Raw genomic sequence first — 15,569 nt, forward strand, 5'->3', positions numbered from 1 at the left:
GATCCAGATTAGGCCTGTGACGATTCACTTTTTCCCGATTCGATTCGATTTCGATTCATAGGGTGACGATTCGATTATATCACAATTATTGCTTTTTCCTGCGATTTGCGATTCGAATCACGATTATTGCGATTTTAAAACAATTCTAAACAATATAAAACATTAAAAGTTGAATCATATACTTCAAATCAATGCAGCCAAATAAAGTCAGTCAATCTTTCTGACATTTATTTCAGCCAAAGTGCCAGTGGTACAACATTACAACAACATGTTCCTGGTCAAGATGCCAGAAAACACAGCACACAACAGTTATAAAAAAAATCACACCCGTGTGAAGTGGAGCTGTGTGTGTGTGTGTGTGTGTGTGTGTGTGTGTGTGTGTGTGTGTGTGTGTGTGTGTGTGTGTGTGTGTGTGTGTGTGTGTGTGTGTGTGTGTGTGTGTGTGTGTGGATCATGTGTACCGATTTTTGTGACATTTGAAGAAAATATGTAGGAAAAGGAGCAAAAAGTGTGTTTTGGAGAAAATTCAAGATGGCGGAAAATCTATCATGGCGCAAATGGGCGTGGCCTATATGGGGAGATGCGTCATGACCCAAGGAATCCAGGGAAAAAATATTTTTCCGACCTACGGTTCAAGAGTTACAGGCCAAAACGTAAAGTGGGGTGTTATGGCGCCACCATGAGGCCAAATGACACAATTATTTTTTATTTAATCATTGAAATCATTATGAACCTCCTCTCCAAGTCTTGAAACTGTAGCCCCTGTGGTTTGCGAGAGACAAATAATTGAATGTGAGTTTTTGCGATTCCCATTATAAGTCAATGGGGAAAATTAATTCACTAATAAATTAATATCAATTAAACTATAGAACCTTTCTCTTAGAAAAGTAATAGCCCACGATTCCCGAGTAAGCCGGTCGATTTGACATATGGCGCGAGTGTTTGGTGGCAAAACTGTGGGACTAGTGGCGTGCCGAAGTTTAGGAAGTTCAGGCTACATACACACAGACAGACAGACACACAGACAGACACACACACACACAGACCCACACAGCCACGTATAGGGAGCCTGTGTTTCACACAGCTCCAAAAAAGAAAAATCGCTGTGCTGCAGGCCTACAGCACTGTGCTAGCTTTAGCCATAACATGACATCCTCATGACCTAAAACTGTTCCTTTAGGACCTGTACTTACTCTGACTGAGAGTGGTTATTTCACCTTCAGGTTAATTTCGCCTTAAAAAAAAAAAGTAGTTTGGGAGAAAATGATCAGTGTGCAGACTATTTTCTTCATGCAGATGAAGTTTTGTCCTGCACTTGGATACAAGAGTGGATGCTTATCTGGAATTGTTCCTTTAACGGTTTAATTTACTCACCGCACCCTTGTTTTGATTCCCAAATATTCTCAGCCTGTCCTGTCCTGTCCTATCACTGTCCTATTCAGTTAGAATACACAAATCCCCTAAAATAAATAATCTTTCACTCCAAGGAACACCTTTTCGCGTAGAAAGCGGGCAAGAATGTGGAACTGTGATCGATTTCCCTTGTGTGTGTCCAGGACTGGAACCCGAGCACGGCCAGGGTGCAGTGTTTCGAGGAGGCGTGCACCATGGTGGCAGAGTTCATCCCGGCCGACAGGAAGCTGAGCGAGGCCGGGTTCAAGGCCAGCGGGAACCGCCTCTTCCAGCTGCTGCTGAAGGGAGTGCTGTACGAGTGCTGCGTGGAGTTCTGCCAGGTGGGACCACTTTAGAGACACTCATTACAGGAAACCAACCGCAGAAAGCAATTTTGGTGAAACAATATCTGCCTCTGCACTTAAACTGCACAATAAACTAACACAATGGGTTGGTGAAACCAGAGGGAGGGTGCAGAACATCTAATGTTCTAAGATCAGTATCTTGGTCAGTATCATGTTAGTATCATTGCGGCCGTAGGTCGCAGTTAACTATGAAAACCGTCACTTCTTGTCAGTAATGTCATGTCAGAGGGTAACGCCTCAACGTCTCTATGTCAATAGCCTCAATGTCTATGACATCACATTGTTGTGACATCACATTGACATCACATTCCGTCCTTGTCCCTTGTAACATATGCCCATATATGGAGATCCCTGATGTCATCAATATTAAGCCCATAGCTTGGAATGCCCAAATATGGACATATCGTGTGAGTCTCATGTGTCAGTCTCACATAAGACATCTATGATGCCAGACGTCAATCATATCCATATTTGGGAAAATATTTTTAACACATTTTGTCCAACTTAAACAACCAACCGCAACTCAATCACACTTCCAAATGGCGTCTTACTGGTAGTTAATATCATGTCAGTATCATAGTCAGTATCATGTGAGCATCATGTCATATAATCAAACTAATCGATTGAATCGATTATAAAGAAATAATAGATTTGACTAAAACACTAGATTCTGAAGGGAAAAATAGTTTTTGTTAGTTATTGATAGAATAACCACTAAGAAATGCATCGATAGCTGCAGCCCCTAAACGAGTAACGTCTCATTGCATGATGCATCGGCCCGACATGCGCAGAGCAAGGCGACGGGGGAGGAGATCACGGAGAGCGAGGTGCTGATGGGCGTGGACATGCTGTGCGGGAACGGCTGCGACGACCTGGACCTGTCGCTGCTCTCCTGGATGCAGAACCTGGGCCACGGCGTCTTCCAGTGCGCCTTCGAGCAGAAGCAGCTCAACATCCACGTGGACCGCCTCGTCAAGCCCGCCAAGGCGGGCTACGGCGACCTCCTCACGCCCCTCATCAGCAAGCTGTCGCCCTACCCGCCGTCGCCGCTGCGGCGCCCGCAGTCCGCCGACACCTACATGTCGCGCTCCCTCAACCCAGCGCTGGACGGCCTGTCCTATGGGCTGTCGGGCCAGGAGAAGAGGGGGACCGGCGGCGGCGGGGACGCGGCCGGCGCGGGCAAAGGAGGGGTCTCCCCCATGTCGCACTCCTTCGCCAACTTCCAGTACCCCGGAGTCGGGGGCCAGGGCCTGAGCCGCAGTCTGATGATGGAGAGCTCCGACTGCCACAGCATCTTCGAGGAGTCGCCCGAGACGTAAGGGAGATTATATACTGTATGAGCGTAAGGGGCACGGTGGTGCAGTGGTTAGCACTTCGCCTCACAGTTAGAAGGTCCTGGGTTCGATTCCCGCCGGGGGAAGCTGTGGGCGCTGGGGGCGTGTTCCTCCCCTAGGTGGGGTTGGCGATAGGGCCTCTCTGTGGTGAGTTTGCATGTTCTCCCCGTGTCTCCTTGGGCATAGGCCCTCACACAAAAACATGCTGTAGTCCTGGTTTCTATACTACCTCCCCCTAGCCAGCCGGGTGCTCCCCAATGTCCCCTGGCGCGGCAGGGGGAGAGCGGAAACCAGGACTACAGGTTAGGTAGTCACCGGGTGAGAAAAAATGGGTTGCAAAAAACGTGGGATAAAAAATATAAAAAAATAATATATATATACTGTATGAGCGCTCAGCGCGGCATTTCAGTTGGAGCTTAGCTCAGAGGTGTAATTTCAGAAAGAACGATGACGTGTGGTGATCACATGCGTACAAAAAGTGACTTTAAACCAAGCAGTGCCACCAAGACATCCTGAGGCTATAATACACCTAGATGTACTGTACATCGTTCCATGTGGAAAGCGCATGCAGCACTGAAAAACAACAGCTTAGGTTACCATAGGCATAGGATATACGGGTGTTGCTAACGTTAAAAAGCTCAGACACCTCTAAAATGTCATGAATTGTATCAACTAGAGCCAGGTTCAATCAATATAAAATCAAATCAAATCAAACTTTATTTATATAGCACACATTTACAAACAGTCAAGCTGAACCAAAGTGCTGTACAGGTTAAAACCTATTTTTCTACAGTCTATGGTTAAAACACAAACAATTCAAGTGATAAAAGAAGAAAATGCAAAGTTATGCAATTAAAAGTCAGGGGAAAAAGAAGGGTTTTGAAAGTCCCAATTGACTGTGCCGATCTAATTTGGAGGGGCTGACTGTTCCAGAGCCGAGGGGCCGTGGCCGTGAAAAAACGGTCACCCCTGCTTTTTTAAGATTTATTGGGAACATCCAACAATAGCTTGTCCGCAGACATCAACGCCCTGGCTGTGGTATAAAGTGCAACAAGTGCAGATAGATATGCTGGAGCCATTCCATTTAATGATTTATTTATAAATAAAACCACCTTAAAATCAATTCTAAAATTCACAGGGAGCCAATGAAGAGAGGCGAGGACAGGGGTAATATGCACACGCCTTTTTTGTGCCTGTGAGGAGGCATATATGCATCATACATCACATGTGTGCCTCATAAATCAGTACCCGTTAAAGCAATGATCTAAAATCTGATTGTAAAAAACGTTGGGGAAAAAAAACATGCATAAACTAACCGAATTTTAGGTTAAATGCGAATGGTAGGGAGTGGCAAATGACGCCCCTGGCTTATAGCTCACAAACAGAACTACAATAAACGCAGATCCTGTACTGTACATAACACAGTGTGTGTCATCTCGGCCAGCTGCTGAGTGACAGTAGGTGATAATACCTGTCATCTTGGATATGATAATAATCACAACAGAACACTAATCCGTTGCTGTGGCTGGTTTGCTTTGTGCTGTATAGCTCCAGAACAGACACGCCTGTGGACAAAATGCTGGGCTCAGGCCCAGGTGGGACCCCTAACCCAGGTGGGACCCCCAGCGCACGGCCCGCCTCGGCCCCCGGGGAGGATGCCCCGTCACCTGGCGCCGCTGAGAGGAACGAGGTAACATCAAACATGACCTCCTGGCCACTGGTGGTTATCTTACAATCTGGGTCTTACTTTAATCCACTTATTATTTTATACTTTGGCTATTCAAAAATAGCAGATATAGAAGTTCATAGCGCGGCACCGAGTGCCCTGCTATGAGCTTGTAGATCTGCTATTTTTGAAAAAATCATGACAATTTGTGCAAATTGACCCGATTCTACAAATGTCTTCTTAAAAGATTTTTGAAAAACTCATGTTTCTATCATCAGTGCTTCTGAGACTTTTTCATGTCAAGGACCCCCAGAATTATATGTATTTGGCTGCCGACCTCCATCTCAAAATATTATGTATCAGGGACCCCCCAGAAGCAAATATTTGAGTTACAAATGTTCGCTTTGAAAAAGCTCTATTCAAAGCTTTGCAAACATTTTCATGATTTTTCAAAGATAGCAGATCTACAAGCTCGCAGCGAGTGACACTGATGCGTTCCAGGTCTAAATCGGTTAAAGCTATAACCTCGAATTCATTTGAATGAATAATATGTTATTTTAACCAATCTGTATAAGGGTAGAGTATGTTAATGCAGCATAACTAGTACATCTGCCGTGGTTTGTTGAGCCAGGCTTTCTCCCCACTCTTCCACTGAGAAAGTTAGAGCTTGGTGTCGGTTAGTAGTCCTGCCTATTAAATTGTTATGTTAAATGAATGCTGCAGTCTGTACTTTGTATGTCCTCCCCTGAAGGAGAGAGGTTGCAACTGTAACTGCAAGCCCGAAGAAAAGCTTTACATAATTGTTACTAACAATTATGTGAAACCTCTCTTCAGGCTTTTGATAAACCGTTTATAGGATTTCCATGATCTGAGAGATGAAAGTAAAAGCATGAATGGATAGAGCAAGTTCTCAAACTTTTTTTGGGCTCAGGGAACCCCTGTAAATAACATTTTAATCCACGGCGCCCCTCAATCACCTTGTTACTTTGTAGCACCTTACATTTATGTCATATTACAGTATGTAATATGAAATTACATACTGTGTAAATCTTTCCCCCCTAAGATACAGTATGTCACTAGGAGAACTTTGTAACCCATTTTTCTTTCACCCAGTGTCAATTGTCTAATGTACTCCTGGGCGCTACTACACTCCCTCTGCCAACCTGGGGAGAGCAACAGACTGACCTCATGCTCAGGGGTGTCGCACCAAATTCTGGGCCCCGGGTACAAGGATTCACTGTGGGGCCCCTGTGCTTTAACTATTGAAAAATAGCAGATAATACAAGCTCGGTGCCGCGCTGCGAGCTTGTAGATCTGCTATTTTTGAAAAATCATGAAAATCTATGTTTCGATGTCAGTGGAGCTCAAACCTTTTCATGTGAAGGACCCCCAAAATGATACGTATTTGGCCATGGACCCTCCATCTCAAAATATTTTGTTCCAGGGACCCCCAGAAGCAAAATTTGAGTTACAATACATATATTCAAAGATTTGCACACATTTTCACGACTTTTCAAAAATAGTAGATCTACAAGCTCGCAGCGCGGCACTCGGTGCCGCGCTGTGAGCTTGTATATCTGCTATTTTTCAATAGCTAAAGTTACTAGGGCCCCTCCTCCACCTTGGGCCCTGGTAACTCAGTCCCACTTTCCTACCCCTTGTGACGCCCCTGCTCATGCTTCCTACAATGCATATTATCAAAGTATTCCGGCGGCACCCCCGGACTTGCTTCACCCTAGAATGGACTGGAGTTACCCGTCCCATTGTCACTGGAAAACATGTTATCTTTGTTGTCAACATTGTGGACTGGCTGTTGTTGCCTCTTGCCCTCCGGTCTAAATATAGAGCGGTCCTGGGAGATGACTCTATCTCTATCGGACGGCTCTGATGTCCCTGAGTCATCATGCTGTCACACTCACAATCTGAGCCCTATAGCAGTGGTCTTCAACAGGGGGGTTCGGGATCCCTAGAGGGTCCTCAGAGTTACTATAGGGGGTCCTCCAAATCTTTGTGTGATAGAAACTTTTTTCTCCTTTTTTTTATATTAACCACTTGAACCCTAACGTCCATATTCTGAGAACTTTAGCCAAAAGAATAGCTGATCTACAAGCTTGTCGGCTATTTTCGACAAAGTGAAAGAGGTTTGGTGTAGGGGGGGAAAAAGAGCACACTGAGTACAGAGTGAAAGGTCAAGTTTATTAAGTATGGACGGTTCAAATGGTTACATATTTGATAACACAAATTGACATGAATGATGATTGTACTGTCAAACGATGAAACTATAAGGAATCTATGAAAAGGTGCTGGGGGCCCCTGCTTCATCTCTCTCTCAACCAAAGGGTCCTTGGCCTGAAAACGTTAAAGACCACTGCCCTATAGCATTGCTCAGCATAGGGTCCTGACCCTATTTTTAACTATGCCGTTTTCTTCCTTCCTTTCCTAATTTATTTTGAATTATTATTTCTATTTATTTAAAAAAATGTCCCTGAAAACTCCCAAAAAGCAAAAAGGTTTGGGAACCACTGGTCTAGGCTAGAACCTATAAGCTGGCTTCCTGATTAGTAGTTTAGTTAGCTGGTTTACTGTGATGAACATTGAAGATCGCAACCTTCAAAGACCTCTTTGTCTCTGCGTGACATCTTCATACCTCTGTTTTGCCTGTGAACCTCCACTCCTACCATAGCATCGTGTTTTACCACCCACCGTCTTACTGCTATTCTAGGCAGTGTCTGTGTTTGCGCAGTCAGTCGCTGTGTCTGTGTGTGTCACTGTGTGTGTGTGTGTGTGTGTGTGTGTGTGTGTGTGTGTGTGTGTGTGTGTGTGTGTGTGTGTGTCTGTGTCTGTGTCTGTGTGCGAGAATTTACTGCTTTTGCCCCACCCCATCCCATCACCGTGGCGACCGATAAAGCAGCCGGCAGACTGAGACACTGAGGCCTCTGGGACTTTTCACCTCCTTCACACTATGTCTCGCTTTTTATTCCTCCCTCTCTGTGCACACGCGCACGCACGCACGCACGCACGCACGCACGCACGCAACACACACGCACACGCACACACACACACACACACACACACACACACACACACACACACACACACACACACACACACACACACACAGAGAGAGCATTAGGCTCATCAGATAGCGGGTCCAGGAAACAGGGATCACAGGAGGGAGCAGATCTGTCATCATCACCTCTCATTCTTCTAATACCATGAGCTGACAGCAGCACACTGCGCTACAAGGAAGCCTTTGAATTCCACCTGGATCCATTCAAGCATTAGTGAATCTGGGCTGTGTGTGTGTGTGTGTGTGTGGGCGCGTGTGTGCAAGTGCGTGTACATGTGATGATACTGTTGTTTACTGTATGCATCTTAAGACTATACCACATACTGTAAGATATATCAGGGCTGTCACGATTACAAATTTGGCTTGATGATAGATCGTCACTAAAATAATCGCGATTCGCGATTTAACTGTGTTTTTGGCATTGAACATTGATTGGAACATTGTGATTAAAAAGTATATTTCTCTTTGGCTTTTAGGCTTCGTAAGCAAAAGGCAGATACCCGCACGACAAACAACTTGGATAATTAGATCATTTAATAACTTTAAACTTCATAGACCAGGGGTCTTCAACGTTTTCAGGCCAAGGACCCCTTAGTTGAGAGAGAGATGAAGCAGGGACCCCCACAACCTGTTCATGGATTCCATATAGTTTCATTGTTTGACAGCACGATCATCAGTGTTTTTTGGATTCATGTCAATTTGTGTTTTGAGATATTTAACCACTTTGACCGTCAATACTTAAAAAACTTGACCTTTCACCCTGTACTGCTCTTTTCCCCCTCTATACCAAACCTCTTTGCCGAAAATAGCTGATCTACAAGTTGTGTGCTTGTAGATCTGCTATTTGTGTCCAAAAGTTCTGAGGAGGACGCAAGGGTTCAAATCGTTAATATAAAAAAGGGTTAGGGTTTCTATCAATCAAAGATTTGGAGGACCCCCTGTAGTAACTCTGATGACCCTGTAGTAACTCTGAGGACCCCCTAGGGGTCCCGGACCCTCTGTTGAATACCCCTGTCATAGACCGATTTCCTGAGCAACACCCTGTAGATGGGGCCGCCCGCCATTTCTGCAATGTAAACATTTTCAATCATTTTTCTTCTACTCCACCACTGGCTGCTGTTTGCGCGGCGCCACTCTCTACAGGGGAGCGCTCAGGAAAACGGTCTATAGCAGTGATTCCCAAACTGTTTAGCCTGTGACCCAAAAGAGAAATTAGACATTCGCCCGGGACGCAAATTAGTGAAAACAGCAGATCTTTCGCGTCGCGTTGTGAGCTTGTACGTAGATCGGAAATTTTTACTTCTTAATTATTATAATTTTTATTAATGGAATTTATTAGAAGTGTTTGCTTGTTTGTTTGAAAATGTATAGAATTTTCTTATTTCTAAAAATCTGCATGGGTTTGACACGCGTGTGTGTGTGTTCCGTGCAGCTGCGTGACTCCACAGAGAAGTTTGAGGAGTACTACCGCCAGAGGCTGCGCGTGCAGCAGCACCTGGAGCAGAAGCAGCAGCAGAGGCAGATGTACCAGCAGATGCTGCTGGAGGGAGGGGTGCAGCAGGAGCAGGCCCCGGAGAGCAGCGACATGCGCGACAGCCTCACCCAGAAGTTCCTCACCAGGTACGCATGCGCGCCACACAAACGCCACGCACGCGTGCATTTAAGCACCATTATAAAAATCACACTCGTGTGAGCTGAGCGGTGGAGGCTGCGCGCGCGCGTGTGTGTGTGTGTGTGTGTGTGTGTGTGTGCGCGTGTGTGCGTGTGTGTGTGAGAGTGTGAGTGTGTCTGGCCTGAACAACAGTGCCCCTCCCTTAACATGTGTGGTCAGAAAAGGTATTGCAGGCTACATACAGACTCAGGCTACATACAGACACGCATACCCACACACACGGCCACATATAGGAGACGGTGTGACCACCGCTCAAAAACGTCATTCATGGTCTGGAGAGGGCACTTTTTACAGACGGGTAAAAGGGCAAGGGCTCAAGCCCCCTTGGCTTTGATGTCAATGTATGCACATGCCAGCAGTACAGTACAGAACATGTCCACCCATGCAGCATGTTTAAGTGCTACAGAATGACATCATCCCTGACTGGAGCACTGGGTTTTTAGGGCACACCCGGTTGTCTCGCATTTGGCAAATAGTGCATTTCTATAGAGCCTTTGTCCAAACCGCTTTAACATTGCTGGCGGAGGTAACCATGCAAGGCACCAACCTGCTCATAAGGAGTAGTTAGGGGGTTCGGTCAGTGTCTTGCTCAAGGACACTTCGACATGAAACCAGGAATTTTCAGATTCCAAGGTGGCCACTCTACCTGCCCCCATTGCATTGTCCCTTGAATCAGTTCTGCAATTGTTTCCACAAAGTTTTACTGTTTTATTGTCACTGGTCTCTGTTGAGTGAAGCAGATTAGAGTCTGACTTGTGAATCTACAAACCCCAGAAGTGGTTGGTAGACCACAATGGTTTCCAATAGAATCTGCTTTGGTTTTTGGGATGAATTAAGTTCTGTAGCAAACAAAGGCTGATGTTGTTCAAGAAGGTCGACGCCCTTTTTACCACACACACACACACACACACACACACACACACACACACACACACACACACACACACACATACAATTAACACAATGTAAAAAAAAAGAAAGCATATAATAGTTTCTGTGTCATTTGTGTTGAACAAAACAATAAACTTACGTTCGCCTCAGACATTGTTCTCCACATACATTTAAAATCGTAAAAGGGTTGAACTTGTCACTCATGCCAGTTCAGCGAGGTTTATTTAGACCTGAGCCCGATTCTAAAATTGCCTTCTAAACCTAAGTATAGACCTATTTTCTGAAAAACTTAAAATATTTATTCTAAAATTCCCAAAACATTATGTTGCTATACTGTACATAGCAACAGCTACCCCAAAAGGGGTTCCTGGAGCAAAAGGTAAAAAAACAAACAAAAGGGGTTCCCATCCTAAATGGGTTAACCACAGGAGCCCCAATCTCTCTTTTCCCCTTTTCTTTGACGATGGCTAGGCCAGATTGCAGGAACCCTAGCATCCCTTTTCAGGGCATGCCATAATAATAGGCGAACATTAGCCAAAAATAGCACTGCGACATCATCGCATTGTAACACGTGAGCTCGCAGATTTCGACAAAGATACAGTATTTAGTGTGGAAGGAAAAGAGGTGGACTAAAGGGAAGAACCGGTTCAGTGAAGTAAATCGTCTCTGTCGGGTGGAAACCTCATATTACTGTATGTCCAAAAACGTCAATTTGCAGGATTCACATTTTTGAGCAGCAAAAGTAGCAGATCCGCGAGCTCGAAACGGGGCGCAGAGCGACGCGCTTCGAGCTTGCGGATCTGCTACTTTTGATACGTTTGTGTGACGCTGTAATGTGATCAAGTACATTTACGAAGAAAAAAAATGTGATCAAGTACATTTACGAAAAAAAAAAACACTAAAGTAAAATATAAGAGATAAGAGGGTTCTGCCTGAGCCTGACAGCGTCGACATAGGGTTTAAGTGATTGCAGGTATCGGGCTTTTCCTAACCTCGCCTACCAGTCTTTCTGGGGAGAAAGCCTGGTGTTCGTTCACAACAGACCGGTTGGTTTCCGCCTAAAGCTCGGAAACCACTGGAAGAAGCGGCGTCGCTTTGATTTAGTTCCCCTCGTTTGTTTCCCCAATCACTATTAAAATGCTCGAGAAGCCTAGTGTAGTCTTGCCAGTCGCTACGAGTTGGACTAAAAGATGCACATACCAAACGTATTTTTCGAAAGCAAAACTACGCCGCATCAAGGTGTTTATTAGGTAGGCCCTAAAACTATGTCCTTGGGTGCAGGGGAATATTTTGGGTTAAAACTGAATCCGGTTGATAGTTCCGGCCAAAGTGTAAAGTGGTTTCCGCTCCCGACCGGATCAAACCCCGTAAAGTGAACTGATCCCAGACTAGGCTTTTCCTGAAGAGAGCCCTTGATGTTCTGTACCAGCGCCCCAGGGGTGGGGCTCTATTGTACCATGTCACACAAGGACAACACTGGGTCTCGTAGTAAGCAAGTCTGCATCCACGGTCGAGCACACGCACGCACGCACGCACGCACGCACGCACGCACGCACACACACACACACACACACACACACACACACACACACACACACACACAGTGGAGTGGCTAATTACAGTCTAGTATGTTAAGTACAATAGAGGTGCAGCTGTCAGATGAGGAGCAGCAGGTTCACAGTGATGGGTCCCATGGGGCTCCACCCCCCCACCCCCCCAACCTGCCTCGACATCATCACACACACCCTGCCTGCACCATCTGGGCTGGGTACCCAGGGGCGTCGCACCACATTCTGGGCCCTGGGTACTGGGAAATTAGTGGAGGATGAGAAAGAAAAAAGGGTACAGGGATTCACTGCGCCCCCCCCCATGAATGTTCTTCATAGGGGGAGGGGGTTTTACCCGTTTAGACTGGGAACACATTATTACGCATTATTTTGTGCTTTAACTAAAACCGAGTGCCGCGCTGTGAGCTTGTAGAACTGCTATTTTTGAAAACTCGTGAAAATGTGTGCAAGTCTACTTCTACGTTTTTTTTTTTTTTTTTTTTAAAACCTATGTTTCTATGTCAGTGGTGCTCAAACTTTTTCATGTGAAGGACCCGCAAAATGATACTGTATGTATTTGTTCACAGACCCCCATCTCAAAATATTTAGTTCCAGGGACCCCCCAGAAGCAAAATTTTAGTTACAAATGTTCGCTTAAAAAATACATATATTTAGATTTGCACACATTTTCACGACTTTTCAAAAATAGCAGATCTAGCTTGTAACTCAGTCCCACTCAGTTCGAATAGTCAACCTCTTTGATGTTCTTATTGCTGGGACCTCACTTTGAGAACCGCTGGGCTACAGCAACACACGTTTGACCCCGGCAGTGATAAACCCCCGAAACCAGCCATCCCGCCCCCTCACCCTTGCACAAATACAACGTTACCATAGCAACTCACACACACACCCTCTCAAAACATAGAAACTGCACCGGCGGCAACAATAACTACATTATTTCCCTGGGTTTCAAAAAAGTGAATACAAAAATGGGTGTCTCCCCCCCCCCCCCATCACTATCAGCAGGACAAAGGCCCTTTGAACGATCCCCCCCCCTCCCATACCCCTCTACATTATTCACAAGACTATTGCACAATGACATCATTACTGCACAGTGCTTTTGTTCCCTGCTGCCCCCCTTGCTATTATAACTAGATGCAGACAATGTGGCACGTGATTGTTTTGGTTTAGTCTGAAGAATCCTGGCAATAAACAGGATGAAAGGGGAGGTATATTCTGGTCCCCAGGCGGGAGGGAGGGAGGAGGGAGGGAGGGAGGGAGGGAGGAGGGAGGGAGGAGGAGGGAGGGAGGGAGGAGACTGCTTTTACTGCCTCACCCAGCTGATGGCAGCACAGTTGGCTTTTAATTAGGGCTGCAGAAGTTAAAGAGGTGGTGCCATAGTTTTGTACATTATCTGTTTTATATGTGTCTATCCACCTGTTTCCGCAAGACTTTACTGTAGCATTATCTGCGGGACTCTTCCGGTTAACAGCAGACGTACAATCTCGCAGATGCAACCGTTGTGAGCTTGTAGATCACACTCTGCTGCGACGACGGAAATGCCGCTCGCCTTCTGCGCAATGCACGATGGGATGTTGGAAAGTTGTGGATAGAGTTAAAATTACTCTAATAGACTCCCAGGTGTGGTTATAATATTATGCACATTTGCCCTTCCCTGTGTATTTTTGAAAGCTGAAAGCCTCTGAGTCAAAAGGCCTGATCGAAAAAACACTGATTAAATGACATCATAAACTCAGCCCCTCCCCTTTTACCATTCACCCAACACTGTGGGTGTGGCTAACTTCAGCTGGGTCACCACCCACCTGACAACCAGGCATGCCTAATGAACTGGTGGGTGCGGCCACATAAAAACGTAATTTGAACACATTCTGTACACAATATCTTCCTCCTAGTATAAACATAATACCTGATCATCATGCTTATGGCGAGAAAGAAATCATGGCACCCCATCTTTAATAGATTTAATAAATAAACTATTTATTAAATAATTTATTGTCAGGTAGCGACTCCAGAGATGTAGGACCCGAATGCAAGAACAGAAGGAGAGCATGTCAAACACACAAGGATTTATCCTCCCAAACCCGTCAGAAGAATAAACGCGGGGGGGGGGGGGGGGGGGGGGTGTTCTCTCCTCCGTGTCGATACCCGATGGCGAAAGTGCCTTTCTGTGTGGAGTTTGCATGTTCTCCCAGTGTCCCAAAGTGTGGCTACCCTCACAAAAAACATGCAGTAATCCTGATCTCTATACTGCCTCCCCCTGGCCAGCCTGCAGGGAAAGGAACTGGTTGGAATAACTTGTTCCTTCCACATATTCCATGTCCTACCGGGGAAACTCCCCCTTGTCATTTGATACGAAGCGGTCGAGTGGGTCCCCAGCAAAAGTAGTTAAAACAGAATCATAATCATTTTAGCTACTTTATCCATTGATATGTTGAATATTCAATATTCAATATTCACAGAGCATCATGCTTGGTGCCGTTTGGACATTTTTATTTACATAAATCTCCTCTTCTGGGGGTCCCCTTTCAGATGGCGGTCCGCCACGCAGATACATCAATTTGGGGGCAGTCTGGCTAACGATCGTCAAATAAAAGGGAACGCCCACTCTGTCCGTTCCTCTTCCTTTGAGCTCTAGCTCTGATAGCTATCGGAGCTATCAGAGTCTGTCTTGAGAGATTAAATTGAGGGTCCTTGACTTGATTCCTGTAAATATTTTGAAATTAGAAAAATATTTTTCCAGTACTGGAAAAGTTTTGGAATTGATCAATGGTCCTGGAAGGTCCTGGAAAAAATAGCTATGCATTGTCTTTGGTGATTGATTTTGTTAATACCTCTGAAATGACAAATTAAACATTGGCCAAATTGTCAAATATTAGAGGCAGAAATTGTGAAAATATTTTCACAATAGAAACGTGTTATACAAAATTCCTCAACTCTTAGTGCTCGTCAGGTTGCTGGGGTCCCCTGTTAAAATATGATTATTTTGGGGGTCACGACCTGAAAAGGTTGAGAACGACTGGCATACACTACCTGTCTTTGGGCATTGCGCGTAGGAGTAAGCGACTCGTTATTGAGCTGAATTACTGTTATATAGTCCTGGAAATTGGGTTAAATATTCTGGAAAAGTTTTGGAAAAGTTTTGGAAATGAATTGGTAAAAATGTGTGGGAACCCTGTTCTATCCAAAATGGCTGCTGTGCATATAGCCTATTGTAAATTGTACATTGCGTGTGCTCCTCAGGTCCATCCAGAAGCTGGAGGAGCTGAACGTGGGCATGGAGAGCCTGGGGGAGGAGGTGCAGGCTCTGAGCCAGCAGTGCAACGGCAACGACAACGCCAACGGGAACGCCAGCGACGCCCCGGCCTCCGAGAACAACAACGAGCCTGCGGCCACGCAGGGGGGGGATGCGGGGCTGCTGGGCAGCAGCACCCCACAGCAGCGCCCGCCGGGGGGCCGGGCGGTGGTCCCCGCGCCCAGCGAGTCCCCTGTCCTCTCCCAGAGGTGGGTGTCTGTGAGCAGTGGTGGAAAAACCACTCAAATGTTATACTTAACTCATAGGAGGTCCACGACGCGTCAAACTCTTTGATGTCTCCCGGAGCCCTCGACGCAGT

At 45.8% G+C, this 15,569-nt stretch overlaps 1 protein-coding gene across 1 annotated transcript in view; it reads left to right on the forward strand.

Moving 5' to 3' along the window:
* wdr47a (WD repeat domain 47a) overlaps window positions 1–15,569 on the forward strand; it is a 39,558-nt gene that overhangs the window by 5,994 nt on the left and 17,995 nt on the right. The window contains exons 6-10 of the mRNA XM_080726149.1: window positions 1,557–1,733; window positions 2,549–3,072; window positions 4,640–4,781; window positions 9,260–9,447; window positions 15,199–15,459. Of these exons, the coding sequence (XP_080582275.1) occupies window positions 1,557–1,733; window positions 2,549–3,072; window positions 4,640–4,781; window positions 9,260–9,447; window positions 15,199–15,459 (1,292 nt within the window). The remainder of the gene's footprint in view (window positions 1–1,556; window positions 1,734–2,548; window positions 3,073–4,639; window positions 4,782–9,259; window positions 9,448–15,198; window positions 15,460–15,569) is intronic.

Source organism: Nannobrachium achirus, assembly GCF_963921795.1.
Source record: "Nannobrachium achirus genome assembly, chromosome: 5".
NCBI lineage: Eukaryota > Metazoa > Chordata > Actinopteri > Myctophiformes > Myctophidae > Nannobrachium > Nannobrachium achirus.